Below are 23729 nucleotides of genomic sequence, written 5' to 3'. Positions count from 1 at the left end.
ACAAAGAGGAATGGCATACCTTTGGTAGTTTAACAATGACTCTCGCCTTGCCACAGGCTAGCGACTGAAGAGTTCTCCTTAGTTCACTGTCCTCTGTACATTGCAACAAAATTTACATCACATTAATAAAACACATCAATCAAAATCAGTGATTCTTTTTTCTTCAAATCACAAGTCAAATTACCAATTGGCTTCAACATTGAGTTTACCTTATTGTATCTCTGCGTATATACAACAATTTTCCATACTTTGAGGACATATAATTCTTAAAATGACCCCTCTGTAACTCCTGCTTTACTTTGCTTTAGTTGATAGCATCCCTTATCTCCTTGACTGATTTCTTTTCTTTAATCACAAAATATTCAGTGATTTTATTAATTGACAATGATTTCAATTACCAAGTTCAACTAGAATCTACTGTTTTCCATACTTTGAAGCAGATAGAATTCTAAAATTGACCCCTTTCTAATTGCATTACATGAGTTGGTAGCGTGCCTTATCTCCTCTTCTCTTATATCACGAAACAATCAGTGATTTTATCAATCAAAATTAATTTAAAATACCAATTTTGACTAGAATCAACTTTTTTTCCTTCATGTTTTGGATCATGCAAACCTCTAACATTGACCCCTCTTTGACCCCTATATAACCTACCTTCATTCTTCATAGCTTTTTGAACTTCCTCCACTGACCATTAATTCCAAACACCACCGCCAGCTAGAATCAACTCTTTAAAAAAATGTTTTGGATCAATTATAACATTGACCCCTCTTTTTTCACCTCCCTTTGACCCCTCTTGACCCCTGCATGACCCCTCTTTGACCCTAGTATTACCGATGTTGGTAGCCTGTGCGATCTCTTCTAGTGAGTAGTTATCCCCCTCGTTGAAGAGGAGCAGGACTAGTGTTTGGTAGAGTGACACCTGAAGCTCCTTTACCGAAGAGCCCTGTAAGCATAGTAGATAATATTTACAGAGTAAGTCTTCTTTTTTCCTTTACATGAGACACAATACAAGACAGAGAATATTAAAGATAGTCATAGACAGACAATACAGAACACAATGGTGTAGTGAGAATTTGACTCTGGAAGGCACACCTAGCATCCAATATCAAAGGGAAATAATACTTTTGGTAGTGCCGTCCTCACATTAATTTTCTTTGTCGACATGGCTGGTCAATTTCATGTGTGCAAGAGCAATTTAGTGCTAGAGCAGGAAGTCAATTGCAGCCATTGCTTGTGATACCCTGGCCTTTTAACAAGGCCTCGTGACTTGAGCTATTTTCCAATCAGCGGCTGAAACAAGTCTAATCGGCGACAAAGACCAAGAGACCCGGGTGAATGTGCGATAGAGTGGCGTTAGCCATGAGGCCTTTTGGATTCTGGCTTTTACTGCTCTGCATGAATTATTCATAGGTACACATGAGCATGCTAATACGCCAACTTTGGGTATATTGACCAATCAAAACAGGCATTTTCCAGTTGGCTTCATCCATGATTCTTTGATTATCAAACCATGTAAGAAAAGGTAAAAGATGTAAATAAATTTTGCTTATGAGATCCACAGATAAATAATAAATACAAAATATCACATTCAAATCTATTTTACATGTAAAATTACAATAAGATAGAAAGCATTTGATGATTGGAGCTAAAAATAATAAAGACACCTTAATCTTGTAAAAGTATTTTGTTGATTGAACTTGGTAGAATTGATAGCTTCTGAAACAAAGTTAGGTGACAAAACTCTCACCTCTTCTCTGAACTGACCCTTGACGAGGCAGTGACCTAGGCTTGGCTGCCATTGTAGTTTGCGACCACTGTGCTTATCAAGGTAAAACCGTTTGAACTGCTCTTGAAGATTGACCATCTGGAATAGCACAAAAGAAAAGGGTAGTGATTAAAGGGAGATGGTAGTCAGTTTTCATGTGCAGTCGGCATAATTGTACAAGTCTGCACACAGCAAACCCTTTGGACCCATCAAGAAATACCCCCTAGTCTCTCAAGAGTCTTCTGGTGAGGGAAATAGATAATGACTTTTCCATATGGGTCGATTGGTGGATGTTTTTTAAATTTTTTTTCCCCCCAATTTTTAGAAAAAATAAAAATAATTAAAGCATTCAAAACTGAGAAATATCAGCCCAAAGAGAGGAGATAAAAAAATCAATAAAATAAATAATAAAAAAAAAAAAATCCATCGGTTCTAATGATAATGTGATCATAAGCTATTTTTGCATACATAATGAGCCCTGTGACCTTTGACCTTGTGAACCCATAATCGAATCAGTTCATTAGCTCTGCTATATATATATACATGACCTAAGTTTGGCAGGAATCCATCAATTGGTTCTTGATATAACATAATCACAAGCTATTTTTGCATACATAATGAGCCATGTGACCTTTGACCTTTTACCCCGTGACCACAAAATCTAATCAGTTCATTAGCTCTGCCAGATACATACATGGTTTAAGTCTGGCAGGTATCCATCCATCGGTTCTGGAGATAACGCGATCACGAGAATGGGACGTACGGATGGACGGACAGACAACCCGAAAATATAATGCCTCCGGCTACTTCGTAACGGAGGCATAAAAACATTGATTTTCCATGAATTTCCAGGACCCGTACGAGCCCTCATACCGGCCAACATTTGAAAATAAGAATCAGGAGTTTTCAGCACGGTATGCCTTTGAAAATAGGAAATCGCACTTGCAGCGGCAGTGAAACTGCCAATACACGGAAAGTCTGTTCCAAAAAGCGAATAAAACTTCGCTCCTCGATCATGCAGCCATCAACGCACCCAATATGTGAACTCTCAAATCGCGGCACATGCTAAAACAAGCTTAATTTGGCTTTAACACAACAAATTGCATGTCCTAAAAAATCCCCCAAATCAAAATATTCCGGAATATTCAGAAGGGTTGGCAGGTATCAGGGGTGATAGTGAGCACTAAAAAAAAAATAGGTTTTTTGTTTTCCCCTCAACCACGCCCCCCTGAGTAAAAAAAAAAGAAGAGGATTCGCGGGGAAAAAATGGCATCTAACAACATTCCCCCCTTTCAAGTAAGAAAATTGGGGAAAAATAGGGAAGAATAGAGAAAATAAGGAGGAAATCGGAAAAATCAGGATAAAATAGGGAAGGAAAAAAAATCTGGTAAAAAAAAAAAAAAAAAAAAAAAAATCTGGATTTTTTTTTTTTTTATTAAATCCGGAAAAAATCTGGGAAAAATAAAAAAAATCAGGAAACCAATTTAAATCGGGTTTTTATCAGGCCTGAGGTATAAATACTACATTAACAGTATGGATGTAAAAAAAAACTAGATGGAATTTTGACTGCGCGCAGTCGAAAATGATGCCTCCGCCATAGAGCAATTTAAACAAGTTTGGAGTTTAAATCTCCAGTGGTTCTTGAGATATCATGATAACAATCTCAATGTATGGAATTTCATAAGTTGACCTCTGTGACCCTTGACCTTTGACCTACGTGCTCCAAAATCTAATCAGATTGTCTTCCTATGGTGATACACACTATCATTAAGTTTGAAGTTTAAATCTCCAGTGGTTCTTGAGATATTATGATAACAATCTCAATGTATGGAATTTCATAAGTTGACCTCTATGACCCTTGACCTTTGACCTACGTGCTCCAAAATCTAATCAGATCGTCTTCCTATGGTGATACATACTATCCTTAAGTTTGAAGTTTAAATCTCAAATGGTTCTTGAAATATCGCGCTAACAAACTCAATACAAGGAATTTCATAAGTTGACCTCTGTGACCTGTGACCTTTGACCTACGTACTCCAAAATCTAATCAGATCGTCTTCCTATGGTGATAAATACTATTCCCGAGTCTTAAGTTTAAATCTTAAATGGTTCTTGAGATATTGTGATAACGGTCAAACGGGACGGACGGACGGACAACCCGAAAACATGATGCCTCCGGCACCACCTTCGGTGGCGGAGGCATAAAAAACTAGATGGAACTTTGACTGCGCGCAGTCGAAAATGATGCCTCCGTCATAGAGCAATTTTACAAACCAAAACAGAAGAAATTTTTCGAATTCAAGTTCAATTGTAATCCATTAACAGGTTCTCAGAATATTGTGATTACAAGCTATTTTTGCATACATAATGAGCCCATGACCTTTGACCTTATGAACCAAGAATCTACTCAGTTCATTGGCTCTGCAAGAAACATACATGACCTAAGTTGGCAGGAATCCATCAATCGGTTCTTGAGATAACGCGATCACGAGCTGTTTTTGCATACATAATGTGCCCTGTGGCCTTTGACCTTTGACCTTGTGACCCCTACATCTAATCAGTTCATCGGCTCTGCAAGTAACATACATGACCTAAGTTTGGCAGCAATCCATCAATCGGTTCTTCAGATAACGCGATCACAAGCTCGTTTTGCATACATAATAAGCCCTGTGGCCTTTGACCTTTGACCTCGTGACCTCAAAATCTAATCAGTTTTTCGGCTTTGCAAGTAACATACATGACCTAAGTTTGGCAGCAATCCATCAATCGGTTCTTCAGATAACGCGATCACGAGCTCGTTTTGCATACATGAGCCCTGTGACCTTTGACCTTTGACCTCGTGACCCCAAAATCTAATCAGTTCATCGGCTCTACAAGATACATACATGTACATGACCAAAGTTTGGCAGGAATCCATCAACCAGTTCTTCAGATAACGCGATCACGAGCTCGTTTTGCATACATAATGAGCCCTGTGACCTTCGACCTTTGACCTCGTAACCCCAAAATCTAATCAGTTCATCAGCTCTACAAGATACATACATGACCAAAGTTTGGCAGGAATCCATCAACCAGTTCTTCAGATAACGCGATCACGAGCTTGTTTTGCATACATAATGAGCCCTGTGACCTTTGACCTTTGACCTCGTAACCCCAAAATCTAATCAGTTCATCGGCTTTACAAGATACATACATGACCAAAGTTTGGCAGGAATCCATCAACCAGTTCTTCAGATAACGCGATCACGAGAACGGGACGTACGTACGTACAGACGTACGTACGGACGTACGGACGGACGGACAACCCGAAAACATAATGCCTCCGGCTACTTCGTAACGGAGGCATAAAAAGAAAGATTTTACAACAGTGTTGACCGGTGCTGTACCTACAGCATATATGTACCTGCCAACATTTGAAAATAAGAATTAGGAATTTCTAGCATGGTATACCTTTGAAAATAAGAAATCTGTACCTTAAACACGCGTTCACACATGCAGCAGCAGTGTGACTGGCAATACGCCATAAATCTATACAAAAAAGCAGATACAAATTTCGCTGCTCGATGATGCAGCCGTTCAACGCACGCAGTACGTGAACACTCAAATCGCGGCACGTTATAAAAGCTTAGTTTGGCTTCAGCCAACAAAAAAAAAAAAAAAAATAGAGGGAGAGACAGAACTTACAGGATGACAGACAGGGAGCGGACTATTCTCTTCAATCACTGAACTTAGCAATGTGGGAATGCATCCTATGATCTTATGAATCTAGTGAGAGAGAAACTTACAGGGTAACAGACAGGGAGCGGATGACTTTCTTCCATCACTGAACATAGCAGTGTGGGAATGCATCCTATGATTTAATGAATCTAGACAGAGAGAGAGAACTTACAGGTTAACAGACAGGGAACGGATGACTTTCTTCCATCACTGAACTTAGCAGTGTGGGAATGCATCCTATGATCTAATGAATCTAGAGAGAGAGAGAACTTACAGGGTAACAGACAGGGAACGGATGACTTTCTTCCATCACTGAACTTAGCAGTGTGGGAATAAATCCTATTATCTCATGAATCTAGAGAGAGAAAGACAGAAACTTACAGGATGACAGACAGGGAGAGGATGACTCTCTTCCATCACTGAACTTAGCAGTGTGGGAATGATGTTATTACAAGCTATTTTTCATATACATGTTTGACCCTTCGATCTTTGACCTCATGAACCTAAAATCTAATCACTTCATTGGCTCTGCAAGATACATGTTTTGAGTTTGATAGTAATCCATCCGTCAGTTCTGTTGATTATACGTTCACAAGCTAATTTAGCATACGTAATGAGCCCCATATCAGAGCTGCTAAGTTGTATTTTGCATTTTTAGTTTTCTTATCCCCTCAAAATCAGTATTTTGACCAAAGAATCAGTATTTTTTCCGCGTGGAAAAAATATGCATGCATATTGGCCATGTTCGATCACTTATTACATTTTCGTCCCACATGTACCGTTAATCTCTGTGTATAAGACGCACTTTTTTTGCCGCCGAAAAAATTCAAAGTCGGGGGTGCGTATTATACACAGGTTAAAAAAAAAGTTTCCATTTATGCCCCTCCACTTGGCGCTATGCCTGGCAATGTCTTCAAGCTCAGTAATCGGTGTGTTGACTCACCACTCGGAAACTAGAACACTCAAATTTGTCTGTCATCTTGGTTTGAAAGTAATCTTTCTGATAGATCTCAATGAAGTTTAAAATAATAATTCCTCAAATTTTTCTTCTATTACACATGGCGTACCAAAAGGTTATATCCTAGGTCCTTTACTGTTTTTTTTATTTTACATTAATGATCTTACACATTCAACTGCACCTCGAGGTTAACTGAAAGTCCTTCCCACGTTTTTTTTTTTTTTAACACGAACCTGGCTTGCTGCCGACAGAGCCAGCAAAAAAAAAAAATTAAAAAAAAAAAATCTTCCTTATTTAACATGAAAAAACGTACGTCCGTATTTTAAGTTGATTTCTGTACAGAATACAGCCAATCTGTACTACTTGGCAGCTCTGCCATATCCTTCAACATTTGACCTTGTGACCCCAAAATCTAATCAGTTTAATGGCTCTGCAAGATACATACATAACCCAAGTTTGGAGGGAATCCATCAATGGGTTTTTGAGATAATGTGATCACGAGCTTTTTTTGCATACATAATGAGCCCTGTGACTTTTGACATTTGACCTCGTGACCCCAAAATCTAATCACTTCCTTGGCTCTGCAAGATACATACATGACCCAAGTTTGGTTCCTGATATAATGCGATCACGAGAACGAGACGTAAGGACGGACGGACAACCCAAAAACATAATGCCTCCAGCTTCTTTGTAACGAAGGCATAAAAATGTGTATGCTTGTAGGCAAGCAACTGAAGGAAAGAGGATTAATGCCTTAACCAAAGGGCACTAGCGCACCGACTTGGTTTTGAACCCAGGACCTCCCAGTTATGAGACCACTGAGCCATTACACCTCCTGTGTATAACGACCATCTGCCTACAAAGACTGCCATTTGTGTCTTCTTAGGTTGGACTTTCTATACAGGTTTGTCTGTACAGCAATTCAATTCAATTCAAATGAGGTTTTATTCAAGACTTGTCAAAAAGTCCAAAGATTAAAAATGCAAGTTTACATCAAACATACAATCATATAAAACACATTAAAAAACATATATAAAGAAAACATAGCAAGTGAGAAAAAATATATAAAAATGAATAAATGTTTACATCAAAACATCAAAGCAGTTGAACAAAAAAATGAGAAAAAAAAAAATTTAAACAAAATACAAGATATAAATATTGCTAGCAAAAATGAATAATGTTTACATCAAAACAAATAAAATGTATACAGATACGTGAATTCAATTAACTGTGACATAGAAAAAAACTGTGATAAAAGCACTTGCTTACCTCTGATGGTAGATGTATCTCTAGTGGTTTATACGTTGGCCAGTATCCCATGGTTAGAATGTTCACACTGAGATCCATTACAGTTGCATGACACTGATGTTGCATATGCTGCAAGGGACAGAACAGGCAAAGATGAACATGTCAATTTCATAATCAAATGCCACATTCACACATAAGAGGTAAGCTGCCTAAAAAGTAATATGGTTGCAAAATAAGAACTATGTTGGGCGTAAATAATGCATGGATGGGATCAAACTAAACGTTTTCATGGCAGTTTACTGAGCCATGCATGAAAGATGTTAAAGCCCCACTCCACTACTTATAGCTACTTGCGCCCTCTATATAGCAAACAATACCTAATCAGTGCCTGTTGGTCCCCCGTGAGCCTCTTTTTCTTATGTTAATTGAGAGCTGATTTGATGAGACAACCACCTGTCAGTGACCTTGCGGGGAGGTCTAATCCCCCTGGCTAAACTTGTACGGACGGGCTTTAAAGTATACCCATCTTTTACACTAAGATGTGAATAACTAGCAAATATAATCCTGCTTAATTTATCAAATAATTTATGAAATCTGAGTGTGATACCAAATACAATGCATGGCTTACGCCAAAGTGAAATCATCTTTATTTGAGTTCAGTAACATATAAGGCCACTCTCTTGTTTACTTTTTGAATGATTGTCATGTTCTTAAATACCAGGGACGAAATGCAGTGCAGGACTTTTTACAACTGATCATGTTATCCTGTACAAACATATTCATTCAAATAAATAAATAAATAAATAAATACCATAACACATATAATGTGATAAAATGTCCTATCAAGTCGGTGAAACTGCTTTTTCATTTTTGTAAAGACCGACCTGTTTGAAAGCTACCATGATGTGTTTGGATAGCTCCATGTGTTTGAAATGAGAGAGACAAAGAGACGGATAGAGACAGACAGACAGACAGACTGAGAATGAGACATACCTGTTTGAATGCGAACATGATGTCTTTGGAGAGTTCCATGTCTTTGAACATTCCTTCTAGCTTGGATGTGAAGGCACCACCACATTCTGAAGAAAACAAATTAATATAAAAGTTTAGTACAGAATAATAACAAAAAATAATATGACAAGCGATAGCCATTCCAATAATAATAATTATATTCAGTGTTTTTCTAGCGCTAAATACATTGATGATGTCTCAAAGTGCTTTACAGATATATTACTACCATGGTCATCGGATTCAGGCTTGCCTGCAAACAATGTATGCACATTCTCCACTCCCTGGGGAGCATTCCAGCCAGTCGCCATTTTACTGATGCTCACAATACTAAGCAAGCAACATTAACTTTCGTATTCGTTTCGTAGCCCCTTGGCGTATGTACTTATCTTTCTGATATACAATAGAGAAATGAAAGATGCATTATTGTGGTATCCTATTTTGCCACTGCACCTTTTCTTTTGTTTAAAAGGGAAAGCTTGATTACCTTGCTTGAGCTTGGAGAGCATGGACTTCTCTGCATCCACTGAAGCACTCTTGCCAACTAGTAGTCTCTTAGCCAAGTCCTTCTTGTAGAATGCTTCAAATACATCCTTCCCTGTTACATACAGAACAACCATTTAAACAAGTTATGATCATGTTCACGACTGGAAATTCTCTAAGCATGCACTTCATGACCAGAGGGGTGTTTCACAAAGATCCTAAGTTGAACTTCACTCTAAGTTGGACTTAACATTTATGGAGAGCCATTTGTAGCCTTAAAATAAAATATATTCAAAAGCAAAAATTCGAATGTTTTAGACTTTTCATATATCCAACATCAAGAACATGAAATCTCCTTGATAATAGAAAGTATGAATGATTTGAATCAACATTTTATGCCTTTTAAATAACTTTTACAAAATGTTTTCAAAGATGCTAACGGCTTTCCATAATTGTTAAGTCAAACTTAGAGATAAGTTCAACTTAGGATCTTTGTGAAACACCCCCTAGAATCAATCCCTGGGCCCTGTTTCATAAAAAATAGTTATCAATAACAAGCTGTAACAACTGTTATAAGCTACTGTAACCGTGACATTTGATTGGCCGAGGGAAAATTTGTCAAGGAAATTTTACATTTGTTATTGATAACAAGTTTTATGAAACAGGGCCCAGATCCCACGATAGATTGTAGCCATTACCTTTTATATGAAACAAAACTTGGTCAATGGAATTACTGTAAAACCAGTGCATGTGCAAAACATGTTCATGAATTTCATGATTAGAGTGGTTAATATTCATTAAATCTTCATGCAGTGGAATAATTTACTCATAAAGGACGCAGCACTTAATTTTTGCAATTCAAGATATGTTATTGTCGTGAAAGCTGCTCTCATTTACAAATCATGAAAGAATCACTAGTACCGTATCAATCAACAATGAAACATGTGTGAGTGTTTGCAAGAAGATCAGGAACTGATGGTTCATTAAATAAACCTACACTTAACACCTGATCTCTGCTTTGTTTAATTTCCTTTCTGTTTTCCAACTTACTGCCACTGATATTCAAGCAGCAAGTCTTGACCACTAGAAAGGTATCAAAATAATATTGAGCTCCAATAACATTTAAAACTAAATTAGAACCAAAAACAATTATCACCCTGTCCACATATCTAATATACATATACATATAAATAAATAGCCCTTGAAAAATATATCTGAAATAAACTGTGCAGCTACCAAGAAATAAAGCAAAATAAACAAAGCATTCCTTGATGCGTCTGGACTATGACCAGGCAATGCACACTGTTTGTCTGAAGCATTGTTCCATGATTTCACATCCATGTCCATAGTATTTGGGGTTAATGGTTTTTGCCAATTTTTCAACATTTTGTTTACATATGGCTGGCCTTATCTATACCACAACAAAGATTATAACATGGTAACAATTCTCAAGGATTTTTTAAAATGCATGTTCTTAAAATGAAACTTCACTGTGAGTACTCAATATTGGCTTTAAAGCCCGTCTGTACTAGTTTGACCAGGGGGATTAGACCTCCCTGCAAGGACACTGACAGGTGGTAATCAGTCCATAGGGATGTTATCCTATTGACTAGAGGAATCAAGTTGTACATGTGTTTAAGTCTATGAGAGTGTGAGGATTCCAAAGTCAACAGGTTAAAGCCCCTTTGCACTAGTTTGGCTAGGAGGGATAACCTCCCTGCTGTGGTCACTGACAGGTGGTTATCTCATCAAATCAGCTCTCAATTAACATACGATAAAGGGGATCATGGGGGACCAACAGGCACCGATTAGGCATTGTTTGCTATATAGAGGGCGCAAGTAGCTATAAGTAGGGTTTTATGAAGATTCTTGCTGACTCACCGTGGATGAACCTGAATAGAACCATGATCTTGTCCAGGAGTCTCTCAAGCTCTTCCTCCGTAGCTTCCTTGTTACCAGCTCTCAACTTGTTGTCAACATACTTTGCTATATGGGTGAAATGAAAAGAAAGGAGATAAGGCTATAGTAAAACAGTCGGCAAACAGCACATTCAGTTCAGTCCCTTTTTTCAGTCCTTTGTCCTCTCTTTCTTACCCTTTTTTTCAGGTAGTGTTTGGTTTTATTGGATTCCGGGGCAATCAGAGACAACAGCATTCATTTATTTATTGATTGATAATATAACAGTTTAAGTTTATGATTCTCCTGCCTCAAAGGGGGGAAAAGAAGGTCATAGTACATCAGTGGAAAGATTAATTGGGGCTGATGGCATTGTGCCCCCCCCCCCCTGAATCTCTAAAAAAGAGCAGATGTAAATAAAAATGTCCTGTACAAGAGTTTTGTTGATGGGTGGAAAGCAGCGATCCTAGGCAACATGCATGCAACAAAAAGCAGGCACAAAGGCAGGTGATGCACTGACACTTGCTACTTCTCATTCATAATATTTAGAATCTAGATGGATATCTGGGTGGATATTTTGCCAAAGCCCAAAAATTGTATCAACTCAAATCATTGGTCAGTGTGAGGATAGATAACAACAAGCTCTGCTAGTTTGTTGAGCCTTTCATTGATAAGGTTCTTCAAAAGCATCTTGTAGATGAACATTTTTTTACAGATAGGTTTTGATGGATATTTTGTTTCTTGATTTATTGTTGTATCCAAGTTGAGGGCTGCGGGCACGTCAAGCTACTTTGCTTATTTCTGTAGCCCTCCTGCATCTAATGTATGTTAATAATGCACTCTATATTTTTGTTTAATTTCGTTTATTATCTGTATAAAATTATATACACTTAAAATATTGTATCAAACCATATTATGTTCATGAAAATGTATGATGAAAAAAAGAGAAAAGATGCAGAAACCAATAAATCAAATCAAATCAATCAAATCAAGAAATTTACAACCTCTAACCATCAGTTGGTGTGAGGATACTTACCAACAAGTTCTGCTGGTTTGTTGAGCCTTTTGTTGATGAAATTCTCAAAAGAATCTTTCAGAGAGACAGAGAACTTCTCATTCTTGGCGAAGCAGGTCTGGAGGATGTTGTCCAGCTTCTCCTTGAAGTCTAGGAGTTCCTGGACCATAGTTTTGTCCTTCTCTGAGTCTATAACTATAGTAGTGCCTGTTTTCTGTAATAACCGAAGGTTGGAGGAGGGAATAGAAAACAAGAGGAACAACTTTAACAAGATGCACATACTTGATACCACAGTATCACTTGCAGAGGATAAGAAGTGCGTTGACCCCTTGTGAAGTGGTATCAGTGGAAGTTATTCTGAATGGTTCATTATGCCGTAAATAGGAACAATTTTGTGTCACGAGGTTTTGATTTCACAAAAAGTAAACTTTGATTAAATCTTCTTTTTTTTGTGTGGAGAATCAAAGGCATCGGTTAACAATGTTTCCAGTTTCACAAATCTGAGATGCATGGCCATACATGTTATCAGTGTCTGTGATGGGGTGTAATATTGAAGCCCTAAAAAAAATTGCATTTCAAAACGATCGTGAAGTGCCTCAAAAAAGTAAAATTCTTTAAGTAACTGGTTTTACCATATTCATTTTTCCCAATAGACTGTAGTGTTGCATACATGCCAACATTTGAAAATCAGAAATCTGTACAAATTATGCTATTTTCAAAAAAAAGAGGAACAATCCTAACTCTCCTATTCAATACTACAGACAAATTTGTACAGGAAGAGGAAGGCCTGCATTAAAATGATAATTATCTTCTCCCAAAAAGAGGAATGTTCCTCTTTAATCTGAACAGTTGGCATGTATGGTGTTGTAAAAAACGTTGAGAAAAAGGTCTTTGAAATTTCGTTTTTGGACTCATCTAACGCTTTGCTTGAAGATGCCTACAGAGTATCATATCATTGCAATGGGTGGGCTTACCTTGATAAAAGCACTGAAGTACTGACATAAATCATGGAGGCCGTTCTTTGTTCTCTGCAGCAGTCTGTAGAGTAGCGTAAGGTCATCCACCCGATTGGCCTCTAGTAGCCTGTCCAAACCTGAAAAAACAATCACCAAGACCAAATCAGATCTAATCCACATGCTCTTTTTTTTAATATTCCAGATTGTGAAATATGGTGATTAATGCAATGTATGGACATCTCATTTATTAATCTACTTCATCCAAATGTGGAAATTATTGAAATGACCAATGGTTCTTTCAACAACAACAAAAAAGGGTAAAGGGGGGGGGGGGGGGGGGAGTAAATGGGTGTGGGTCTTTCAATGTATATTTGACTACAGTTTATTTATCTATAAAGACTCATTCAGACGATAGGCATTTTGAAACAGTTTGAACTTAATGCTGCTGCAAAATACAACGACACAAGCATGAAACTGATACCTGTATGCTTCACATTCCTGTGCCTAATGGTAATTGGATCAGACAGGATACAGGGAAGTTTATTGAGTGGAGCTTTGTATTTTTACCCCACCCCCACCCCCTACATCCCAACCCGCTATATTTCTATTTGTGATTCATTTAAAATTTAAAAATTGACTGTCTAATTTTTCTAAAAAGTGGTTTACTACATCATCAGGTCTCAATGAGGCTTAAGTAAACTTGAACCTTTCTAAAGGATAGTTCCAATGTGGTCTTCTAGCAGTTGTTTCTCTAAGCAGGCCATTCAAGATTTCCGGTAAGTGTGGTTTAGGTAGTGTAGGATTGTTTGCACTTCTTCCGCAAGACTTACAACATTGCTTCTAGTAATTCATTCACACCAAATAGGTGTCTATTACAATTTTTGAAAAGTGATTTACCATGCTATGTCTGAGAGGGGATCAAATGAAGTCTTACCTTTCTGCAGAATAGTTCCAATGTGGTCTTCCAGCAGTTGTTTCTCTACGCAGGCGATTAGAGGTTTTCGGGTAGTGTGGTCTAAGTAATGTAGAATTCTCTGCGATTCCTCCTCTAGACGTTTGTCGACGTGAGTAAGGTACTCGGGTACCTGTATGTGAACAACAATAAAATAATGATGTCAGTGGTTGATTAGTTGGTATTTGTTTTCTTCCTTGTTCTATCTCCTCCTTTTTTTTGGTCTTCCTTTCTTTTTTTCACTCTCTTTTTATTTTATTTCTACTCTATTTTTATTTATTTTTATTTATTTATTTATTTATTTATTCTTGGGGGGGGGGGGTGGTTTGAGAATGGGGTAATATTTTTAAGGGTGGTGAGCAAATGAAAAAATCCTATAACCTTTAACAACCCTGCTCAGAAGAAAAAAAAGGTTCAAATAATGAAACAAGGCTGTTTCCTGTAATGCACGGAAGACTTGAGTCATCCTGAAAGGAAATTGCTAGAATTTCTTGGCTTTCTGTGACATTGTTACAGTAAATCCCAGAGATCTTTGCAAACAATAAGATTTGCTTCATGTATTGCTTGGGTAATATTATAAGGGCAAAACTGTAGTTTTAAAAGTCTATAATTTGTAATGAATTCCAAATAAATGAATCTATTCTTACTTAGGTTAACTAAATAACACATGTATTCAATTTGTGAAGATGTTCTACAACTATTTGTTTAGATTTGTATCAGCAGTATAACATACTATATACTTATATGCTAGATGATCAACCTTTTCTGATCGATTCCACACTGTTTCTTTCACAATGCAAGCGCATGACCAGAACTTAACTTTATCTTTAAAGGGGGAGATTGTCCTCAGCCTCTGCTGGTTCTTACCTCTCTTTCATGAACAAGCCTCTGTCCCTCTGCACCATAAAGCATCTGTGTAGCCTCCAAGAACCTCTTCTCAAATGCCTCTTCGTAGATCTGAAACATTAAACATACAAACTCACAAATGTAATAAAACTCCGGGGGGGGGGGGGGGGGGGGAGGGTGTTTCACAAAGATCCTAAGTTGAACTTATCTCTCAGTTGGACCAAACAATTATGGAAAGCCATTAGCAACCTTGAAAATATTTTGTAAAATTTATTTCAAAAGGCATAAAATGTTGATTCAAATCATTCATATTTTCTACTATCATGACAGATTTCATGTTCTTGATGTGGAATTTATGAAAAGTATAAAATACTTGAATTTTTGCCTTTGAATACATTTCAAAATAAGGCTACAAATGGCTCTCCATAATATTTAAGTCCAACTTATAGTTAATTTCGACCTCGAGGAACAAGCACTGCATCTATAGAACTCTCTAAGCAATGCATTTTCTTTTCACTCATTTTCTGAAAAATGTTCTCATTTCTTTACAATCATCTCAGGAATTCAGGACCAACATTCAAATTGTACTGATCAAAAAAATCATTTGAATACCTGTGCAATACTCAAAATATAAATAAATTTCCAAACAGAAGACTGACAGACTCATGTCAGTGGATCTTGCAGCATATAAGCCTTGTGATTGAACAGGTGGTCTACCACTGCCACTCTACCACGCAATTACCACCAGCACTACCATAATCATCACTGCAACTACCACTACCACCATAATCACCACTACCACTACCACCAATACCACTACCACCACTACAACCACTACCACTACCACTACTACTACTAGATTACCTGTAGATCTGAGAGCATTCGAAGAAGACTTTTGAGAAGACTATGGTCGACGACATCCCCCGTCCTCTCGCTCTCTATTAGCATCAAGAGGCCCTCTACGGTCCGATTCTGTACAGTCCTGTTGCTAATGATGTGAGAGCGAAAGAGATCTAGTCCCATGTCCCTGCAAAGTAAACAATGAATGCAGAAGTCAGTTTGATGAAAAAATGAATTGGTTAAGCCCCAGTCCCATATAAAGCCGGACCAGCACGGACGAGCACGGACCACTCCGGACCATCCCGGACCATGGTCTGGGGTGATCCGGGATGGTCCGGGATGTTTTGTTCAAAAAAGTGTGATGCTTTAAAAGCTACAGTCCCATATACGTCCCGGACCGTCCCGGACCATCCCGGACCCCATCCGGGGTGATCCAGGATTCGGTCCGTGTTGACACCGTGTTGGCACCGGGGTGGTCCTGGATGGTCCTGGATGGTCCTGGATGGTCCTGGATGGTCCTGGGCGGTCAATAACTCACTCCCGGACTGCCACGGATCAACACGGACCGCCCCGGCGCCACTACGGATGACCCCGGACCCAGCACGGTGGCTACACGGATCACCCCGGATCAAACTATTGTCCCGGACCGTCCCGGACCACCCCGGCAGTTTTTGACCGTCAAAAACATCCGGGGTCGATTCCCGGACCGCCCAGGACCATCCAGGACCATCCAGGACCACCCCGGTGCCAACACGGTGTCAACACGGACCGAATCCCGGATCACCCCGGATGGGGTCCGGGATGGTCCGGGACGGTCCGGGACGTATATGGGACTGTAGCTTTAAGATCTGAAATGAATTCCATGCGAATCATTAGTCTAGATTCACATCTTTTTTCAAAATACATTAAGACAAGATAAACATTGTGTAATCCTTTGATTTCAGCCAGTTTCTGTCAGAAGTTGGACTAAACATATCTCTGCTAAGAATATAAAAATCTCCCCGGAACTTGCCAAAAACCCTCCAAAAACCCTCCAAAAACCCTCAGTGAGATAACATACCCTTGAAATATTTTTAATCGGTATTCTGAGAATCATTTTGTCTCGCTAAGACACGCCAATTTGTGATGCAATAACTTATACAATGACTAAGTAAGTTTCAGGCTTTTGAACACTGTTAAAAGCATCATTTCAAGTATGATATTAGTCAGAAAAAAATCTTGGAAATATATCTCAATAACCCTGTGAGAAAGTTGCTTGAGAAATGTATTCTTACCGTTTTCTTTTACGATTACAGAACTAGCTGCATACTTCATACTGCGTCGGAGAGATAAAATAGCCCTTACCCCATTTTAAATTTTATTTTATCTCTCACGTAAAATAAGATGGAGGATAGCTTTAAGACATGCATTATCATGAGTATAGTCCTAAATGTAGTATCGGTAGGCATGTGAGAAGAGATACAATCTGAGATAAAAAGTGGTCTCAGAATACTGATAATTTTATGAAAAATAAGATAAAATCATGCTTAGAATACAACCCCTGGGCCCCATTTCACAAAACTGTCATCAGTGACAAATGACAGTTTTTGTTATAAGCTAGTGAAATCCTTGTTTCTGATTGGTTATCAGCAGACTTGTTACTGATTTTTGTCATTTGTAAAACGGGTCCCTGGTCTGTAAATCTGTTAACGTTATTTCAACCACCCAAACACTTCCAGAAAAGGATACTGACTTGCTAAAATACAGGCAATAACTAGATGGAATTCGACTGCGCGCAGTCGAAAATGATGCCTCCGTTATAGAGCAATTTTACAAACCAAAACAGAAAAAAAAAATTGAATTCACATTCAATGGTAATCCATTGACAGGTTCTCAGAATATTGTGATTACAAGCAATTTCTCATATACATATATGACCCTTTGATCTTTGACCTCATGACCATAAAATCTACTCAGTTCATTGGCTCTGCAAGATGTTCTGAGTTAAATAGTAATCCATCTGTCAGTTCTAATGAGAATGCGTTCACAAGCTATTTTTGCATACATAATGGGCCCATGACCTTTGACCTTTGACCTTATGAACCAAGAATCTACTCAGTTCATTGGCTCTGCAAGTAACAAACATGACCTAATTTTGGCATGAATCCATCAATCGGTTCTTGAGATAACGCGATCACAAGCTGTTTTTGCATTCATAATGTGCGCTGTGGCCTTTGACCTTTGACCTACGTGCTCCAAAATCTAATCAGATTGTCTTCCTATGGTGATACACACTATCGTTAAGTTTGAAGTTTTTACATCTCCAGTGGTTCTTGAGATATCATGATAACAATCTCAATGTATGGAATTTCATAAGTTGACCTCTGTGACCCTTGACCTTTGACCTACGTGCTCCAAAATCTAATCAGATTGTTTTCCTATAGTGATACACACTATCACTAAGTTTGAAGTTTAAATCTCCAGTGGTTCTTGAGATATCATGATAACAATCTCAATGTATGGAATTTCATAAGTTGACCTCTGTGACCCTTGACCTTTGACATACGTGCTCCAAAATCTAATCAGATTGTTTTCCTATAGTGATACACACTATCACTAAGTTTGAAGTTTAAATCTCCAGTGGTTCTTGAGATATCATGATAACAATCTCAATGTATGGAATTTCATAAGTTGACCTCTGTGACCCTTGACCTTTGACATACGTGCTCCAAAATCTAATCAGATCGTCTTCCTATGTTGATACATACTATCCTTAAGTTTGAAGTTTAAATCTCAAATGGTTCTTGAGATATCGCGCTAACAAACTCAATACAAGGAATTTCATAAGTTGACCTCTGTGACCTGTGACCTTTGACCTACGTACTCCAAAATCTAATCAGATCGTCTTCCTATGGTGATAAATACTATTCCCGAGTCTTAAGTTTAAATCTTAAATGGTTCTTGAGATATTGTGATAACGGTCAAACGGGACGGACGTACGGACGGACGTACGGACGGACGGACGGACGTACGGACGGACGGACGGACGGACGTACGGACGGACAACCCGAAAACATGATGCCTCCGGCACCACCTTCGGTGGCGGAGGCATAAAAACAAAACATGAACTTACCATAGAGAAGATACTAGTGAATTCTGTAGTACATAGGTCCTATCCAGAAACAGAAATATACTCCTGATCATGATCTGCAAACAAAATCAAAATGAGATAACGCAAAAATTAAATAAAAATACATGGAAGGCTCAATTAACTTGGAAACAGGAAATTTTATGCATGAACTTGAACAAAATATATTTCTGAATCTATAGCACAACTTTCAATGATGTAAAGACATTGGCTGGAAAATCTTATGATCATATACAATTAATGACTAAATTTGTCATACCCTTATAAAGTTTTATAATTGTTCAAGTATAAGAAATATTAATTTGTCCTAATCTATGTTTCTTGAGAATGTGAATTATTAAAGCTTACATCTAAAGGTATTTAACAAAGGCCCTAAACAAACCAGACAACCTTTCATTCTTGAGTTACAGAAAAAACAAAAACAAAAATCAAATTCACAAAGCCGAAAGGGTATGAATAGTTGGGTATGAATAATTTAATCGTTAACTGTAGGTTGTATCATCCATTTTAAAATTTATTCAGGTTTTCCCTGGGATATTGCCAAGTTACTTGTATATATAATATGTCAACTCTTGTGTAAATGTTTTCACCGTCTTCATAAGTGTGCTCCTGTGAAATATCTCATTTTCAACCTTCTTTCTCAAATGTTTTTAAAACACAACAAAGAAGTATTTGTATAAAATATTGGAACAAACCTTGGGGATGTTTCACAAAGATCTTAAGTTGAACTTATCTCTCAGTTCGACTAAACAATTATGGAAAGTCGTTTCCATCATTGAAAATATTTTGTAAAAGTTATTTTAAAAGGCATAAAATGTTGATTCAAATCATTCATATTGTATATTATCAAGGAGATTTCATGTTCTTGATGTGGAATTTCTGATAAGTCTAAAATATTTGAATTTTTGCTTTTGAATATATTTCATTTAAAGGTAAAGACCAGTTATGGTCATGCGATTGCATTGTGAAAGAAACGTTGTGGAATCGATCAGAAAAGGTTGATCATCTAGCATCTAGCATCTGCAAGGTTCTGGAATCATCAAAATGATAAGAAATTTGGCCCATTCTTCGTAAAGTTACAAGCACTATACACAGAAAGATGTATATGGGACTACCCTATATCTCTCACAGACCATGAGAGAAACAAATTTACCAAATATATGAATTAGTAGGCGGTTTCCCGGCAAATTTTTTATCATCATGTATTAGTCAAAACATATTCTTTCACATGATTGGTAATGAGAGCTTCCATTTCATTTTTTGAAATTGGGGCGTTTCCAATACTGGTCTTTACCTTTAAAGGCTACAAATGGCTCTCCATAATATTCAAGTCCAACTTACAGTTAAGTTCGACTTGGGATCTTTGTGAAACACCTCCCTTGTAAATAAAAGAAATAACTTACCATCTGCCTACAGTGATCTTGCCAGCAGGTGTTAAGTTGCTTCAAGTACGTCAGACTGTCTGTCATTTCAGTGCTAAGAAGTCAAGGCTATAAATTCTACAATTCTCTCAAATCACCTAAAGTCCCACTGCACTACTTATAGCTACTTGCGGCCTCTATATAGCAAACAATGCCTAATTGGTGACCATTGGTCCCCCATGATCCAAAAGAAAGCAGATTCCCAAACCTTTACTTCTCATCTCTTTAACTTTGACTTCCTTTCATAAAAGTACACCTTTCTCCCTCCACCAAAGATGGACTGATTCAAGAAAGACGTCAAGAAGTTTTTAAAATACAAAATTGTAATCATTACTGGTACATATGATAATTTTCTACAATTACTTTACTTTTCACTTTTAATCTACATTTTCATTTTTAATCACACTGAAAGAAAATACTTTGGTATTGCTGAAAATGCAAATTTTCATCAATATTTTATAAACATCAGGTCCTGCAATTTATTGTTTAAATAAGTATAGTGAAAATAAGCTACCATCTAGTCCGTAAAAGATCATAACTGTTTTCATCTGTGGACATTTACATCTGAGGTACAAGAAGTAGATTTCTCTCATGCGACTTTCTCTCCAAGCAGATATTGCTTGTACAACGGTTATGTAATAATAAAGGATATCTAGTAAACTGTCCAGTCTGTGAAGCCACATGCTGTTCACAGACTTCTTTGAGCTGGTCATACAGGGAGGCAGACATCTTGTGCGAGCACATGTTTTCGACCGCCTGATACAGCTCCTCTAGACTGTACTTGATGGGCCTGCTCTTGTGGATGGCTTGGACGGCCTCCTTCAGTCTGTCCCATGTCTGCTGTTGGTAGTTGGCTGGGAGGACAGGCTTGACTGTTCAAAATGAATAGCAAATAAGGAGTTATTTGGATGTCTTTTTTTTTCATTTTTAAACTTTTTTTTCTGGGAGGGGTTACCCTGTATCAGTGCCATACATGTATTTAGCTATTCTGCTGATGCTGATTTTAATCAATAGTATTTTCAAATTGATTGCCCTGGAAGGGGGGGGGGGGGGGTTGGTGTTACAGCAAATCTGTATTCCTTAAATATACATCAATGAGATGATTTGTGTTCTTGAAAGATTTTTCTCAACTCCTGTTGGCTGCTGACAAATTTCACATTCGGAGGACAATTCCCATTTCTTGTTTAATACTGATCTCAAAATAATTTGAATACAATTATTGAGTTTGTAATATTTGGTGAACTCAAGACTATCAGGGAGAAGAGCAGCCAAGACTAAGCCTTAGCAATTCCAACAGATTTTTTTTTAAAGTAATTTTTTGGAAAACTGCAATTATTTAAATGAGTAACGAATAAAAAAGAGTGAAAGTTGTACTATGCAGGAATAAGTGATGCGATACACTGCAAAATTTGTGGATGTAGATTAAACCATAGAATTACTTCTAAAATACAATTGTGAGTATTTCATTTCATGACCGATAAATCAGTTTTTTATTTGAGAAGGGTGACCCCCAGATATTTTCATTTAATAGTTTATAAAAATACACCCTTATATTATTCTTAGTAAAAATACGATGTTATGAAAGTTTTGCCGATGTTTTAGGCTACAGCACAATATTAAGATGTCAAAACTTCAACATTCCAAAAGTTTAAACACATGTATGTTTTAAACTATTCAGTTTACACATTTGAAGATATATGTAGGTCTAGAATTTAACTCAAAATCAATGTAGATCTGAAAACTAGAGAATACACTTCTAACTTTACTTCTAACTATGGCTTGCCTGAAGGAAAAAAAGAAAACAAAGGAAAAAAAGAAAACAAAGAAAAAAAAAGAAGAAAAAACTATGGCTTGCCTGCCTTGGCATATTCCCCATCCCTTTGAGGATTTTACAATGTGGAAATAAACGTGTACATTGTATAATCCGTTTAGTTAAGAGGAAAAAGTCGTAAGTTAAATATAAACATGGCATATTTTTAAAAGATTTTCATGTAGGTCTATAAAAAACGATAACTCCCAGTTTAAGATAATGTGAGAAAGATCTAGATCTAATTCATAGCTGGAGGATTTCTTTTCCTTTTTTGCCAGATAAAATCTACCCAATAAATGACATGTGATGGCCCTGCCCAGGCTGCCCATCAACTAAAAGTTTATGACAGAGAAATGACAATGTTGGAAGGGTCATTTCATAACTACCTAGTCAGGTTGTTGATCTTGGCAAAAAGGGCTTTGTGAAACACGTAGTGACGTAGCGGACAAGCACATGTAGCTCACTAACGCTGATTTAGTCCCGATACGCCCCAGCAAGTAAGATACAGATGTAAAAAGACCATGGTGCAAGACTCGGAAACTGGGACATCCCCCCCCCCCCTTGAAGTTAGACCTGGAAGCTTAGCAGCTGGAGACGGCTTTCTTCCAGGGGCCCGTTCCTAGAAACCGTCACAAGTCCTATTGAAACGTGTGTTATAGAAATAACACACGTTTCAATGGAATAGTCAAGAAGTACGACGATTTCTATTCTAGGAACGGGCCCCACGGCCACCCCAGAAGCTTTCAAGGTATTCAAGGTAGACCTATAAGAAGTTATTAAAATTATGAAGGTTTCAAGAAGCGGGCCCCTGAAAGATTCTAGTTTCTGTGCCTTTAGAATCCATTTCAGACCCCCCCCCCCCCTTCTTTCACTCAGACTCAGAGTCTCTCTTTCTCTACTTGTCCCATTTTCCCGTCTCATTCATCCGTTCATGTCCATGATCAACATCCATCGCAAATTTTCATTCTCCCCTAAATTCAAACTATTCCTCTCAACTTAATATCACCTATTTCTACTCTACTGTCATTTCACTTAATCTTAGACATTCTTTGTCTCCTTGCCTGGCCTGCTTGCCATCTTTATTTTTTCATGTCGACATGTTGTTCGACTTTTTAATTTTTTTTTATTAAATTAGATCTAGGTCTAGATCTAAAGGAAACTTTCCATTTTTGTTTTCAACTAGATTTGATAACATACCTTTGAAATTCTTTATAACAAGCTTTTTCGAGGTCCCTGGTTTGTTATTTACAAGAGGTGATGACCTGCTGTTGAACCCGTTATTTGACGGGTTTAACGCAGAAAAGTTTGCTCTTTTGGGCGTCGCTTCGCCCATATTTTTGGCTTCCGACTGCCTGTGTTCGCCGGTGCCGAGATCGTCCCTGGCTCTCTTCGTATGAAGGTGATTATTATCAGACGCTCTACGCTTTCGCGTGTTCGCCTCCAGGGTGGTCTTGCATGAGGCAATCTTTTCTTTGCTTGAGAGAGGCATGCATCACTTTCGAAATTACAATTTAGAGACAAAAGTTGAGCGAATCCCTCTTTGTTTTCACTTTCAGAATATGAAGTTTTGTCAGTGTGTATTGCAATATGGCTACACGTACGGAACTCTGGGAAGACAAGTACATGTCAAATGTCGACTTATATCACATCCGCACGTCGAGCGCATGCAAAAGAGACTGCATTC

At 37.8% G+C, this 23729-nt stretch overlaps 1 protein-coding gene across 1 annotated transcript in view; it reads right to left on the bottom strand.

Moving 5' to 3' along the window:
- The window catches only part of LOC592454 (cullin-4A), a 30561-nt gene extending 6843 nt beyond the window's left edge, over window positions 1-23718 (bottom strand). Inside the window, exons 1-16 of the mRNA XM_030982445.1 lie at window positions 23243-23718; window positions 20888-21107; window positions 20218-20287; window positions 18800-18873; window positions 15712-15874; window positions 14869-14958; window positions 13984-14134; window positions 13068-13186; window positions 12115-12307; window positions 11064-11168; window positions 9187-9297; window positions 8685-8770; window positions 7713-7820; window positions 1751-1867; window positions 835-946; window positions 20-93 (exon numbers count right to left, since the gene is read on the bottom strand). Of these exons, the coding sequence (XP_030838305.1) occupies window positions 20-93; window positions 835-946; window positions 1751-1867; window positions 7713-7820; window positions 8685-8770; window positions 9187-9297; window positions 11064-11168; window positions 12115-12307; window positions 13068-13186; window positions 13984-14134; window positions 14869-14958; window positions 15712-15874; window positions 18800-18873; window positions 20218-20287; window positions 20888-21107; window positions 23243-23534 (2085 nt within the window). The 5' untranslated portion in view covers window positions 23535-23718. The remainder of the gene's footprint in view (window positions 1-19; window positions 94-834; window positions 947-1750; window positions 1868-7712; window positions 7821-8684; window positions 8771-9186; window positions 9298-11063; window positions 11169-12114; window positions 12308-13067; window positions 13187-13983; window positions 14135-14868; window positions 14959-15711; window positions 15875-18799; window positions 18874-20217; window positions 20288-20887; window positions 21108-23242) is intronic.
- Window positions 23719-23729: the final 11 nt, after the last annotated feature.

This window comes from Strongylocentrotus purpuratus, unplaced genomic scaffold (genome assembly GCF_000002235.5).
Source record: "Strongylocentrotus purpuratus isolate Spur 01 unplaced genomic scaffold, Spur_5.0 spur5_scaffold_12, whole genome shotgun sequence".
In the NCBI taxonomy this organism is placed as follows: domain Eukaryota; kingdom Metazoa; phylum Echinodermata; class Echinoidea; order Camarodonta; family Strongylocentrotidae; genus Strongylocentrotus; species Strongylocentrotus purpuratus.
This window is presented reverse-complemented; position numbering and strand designations above follow the sequence as displayed.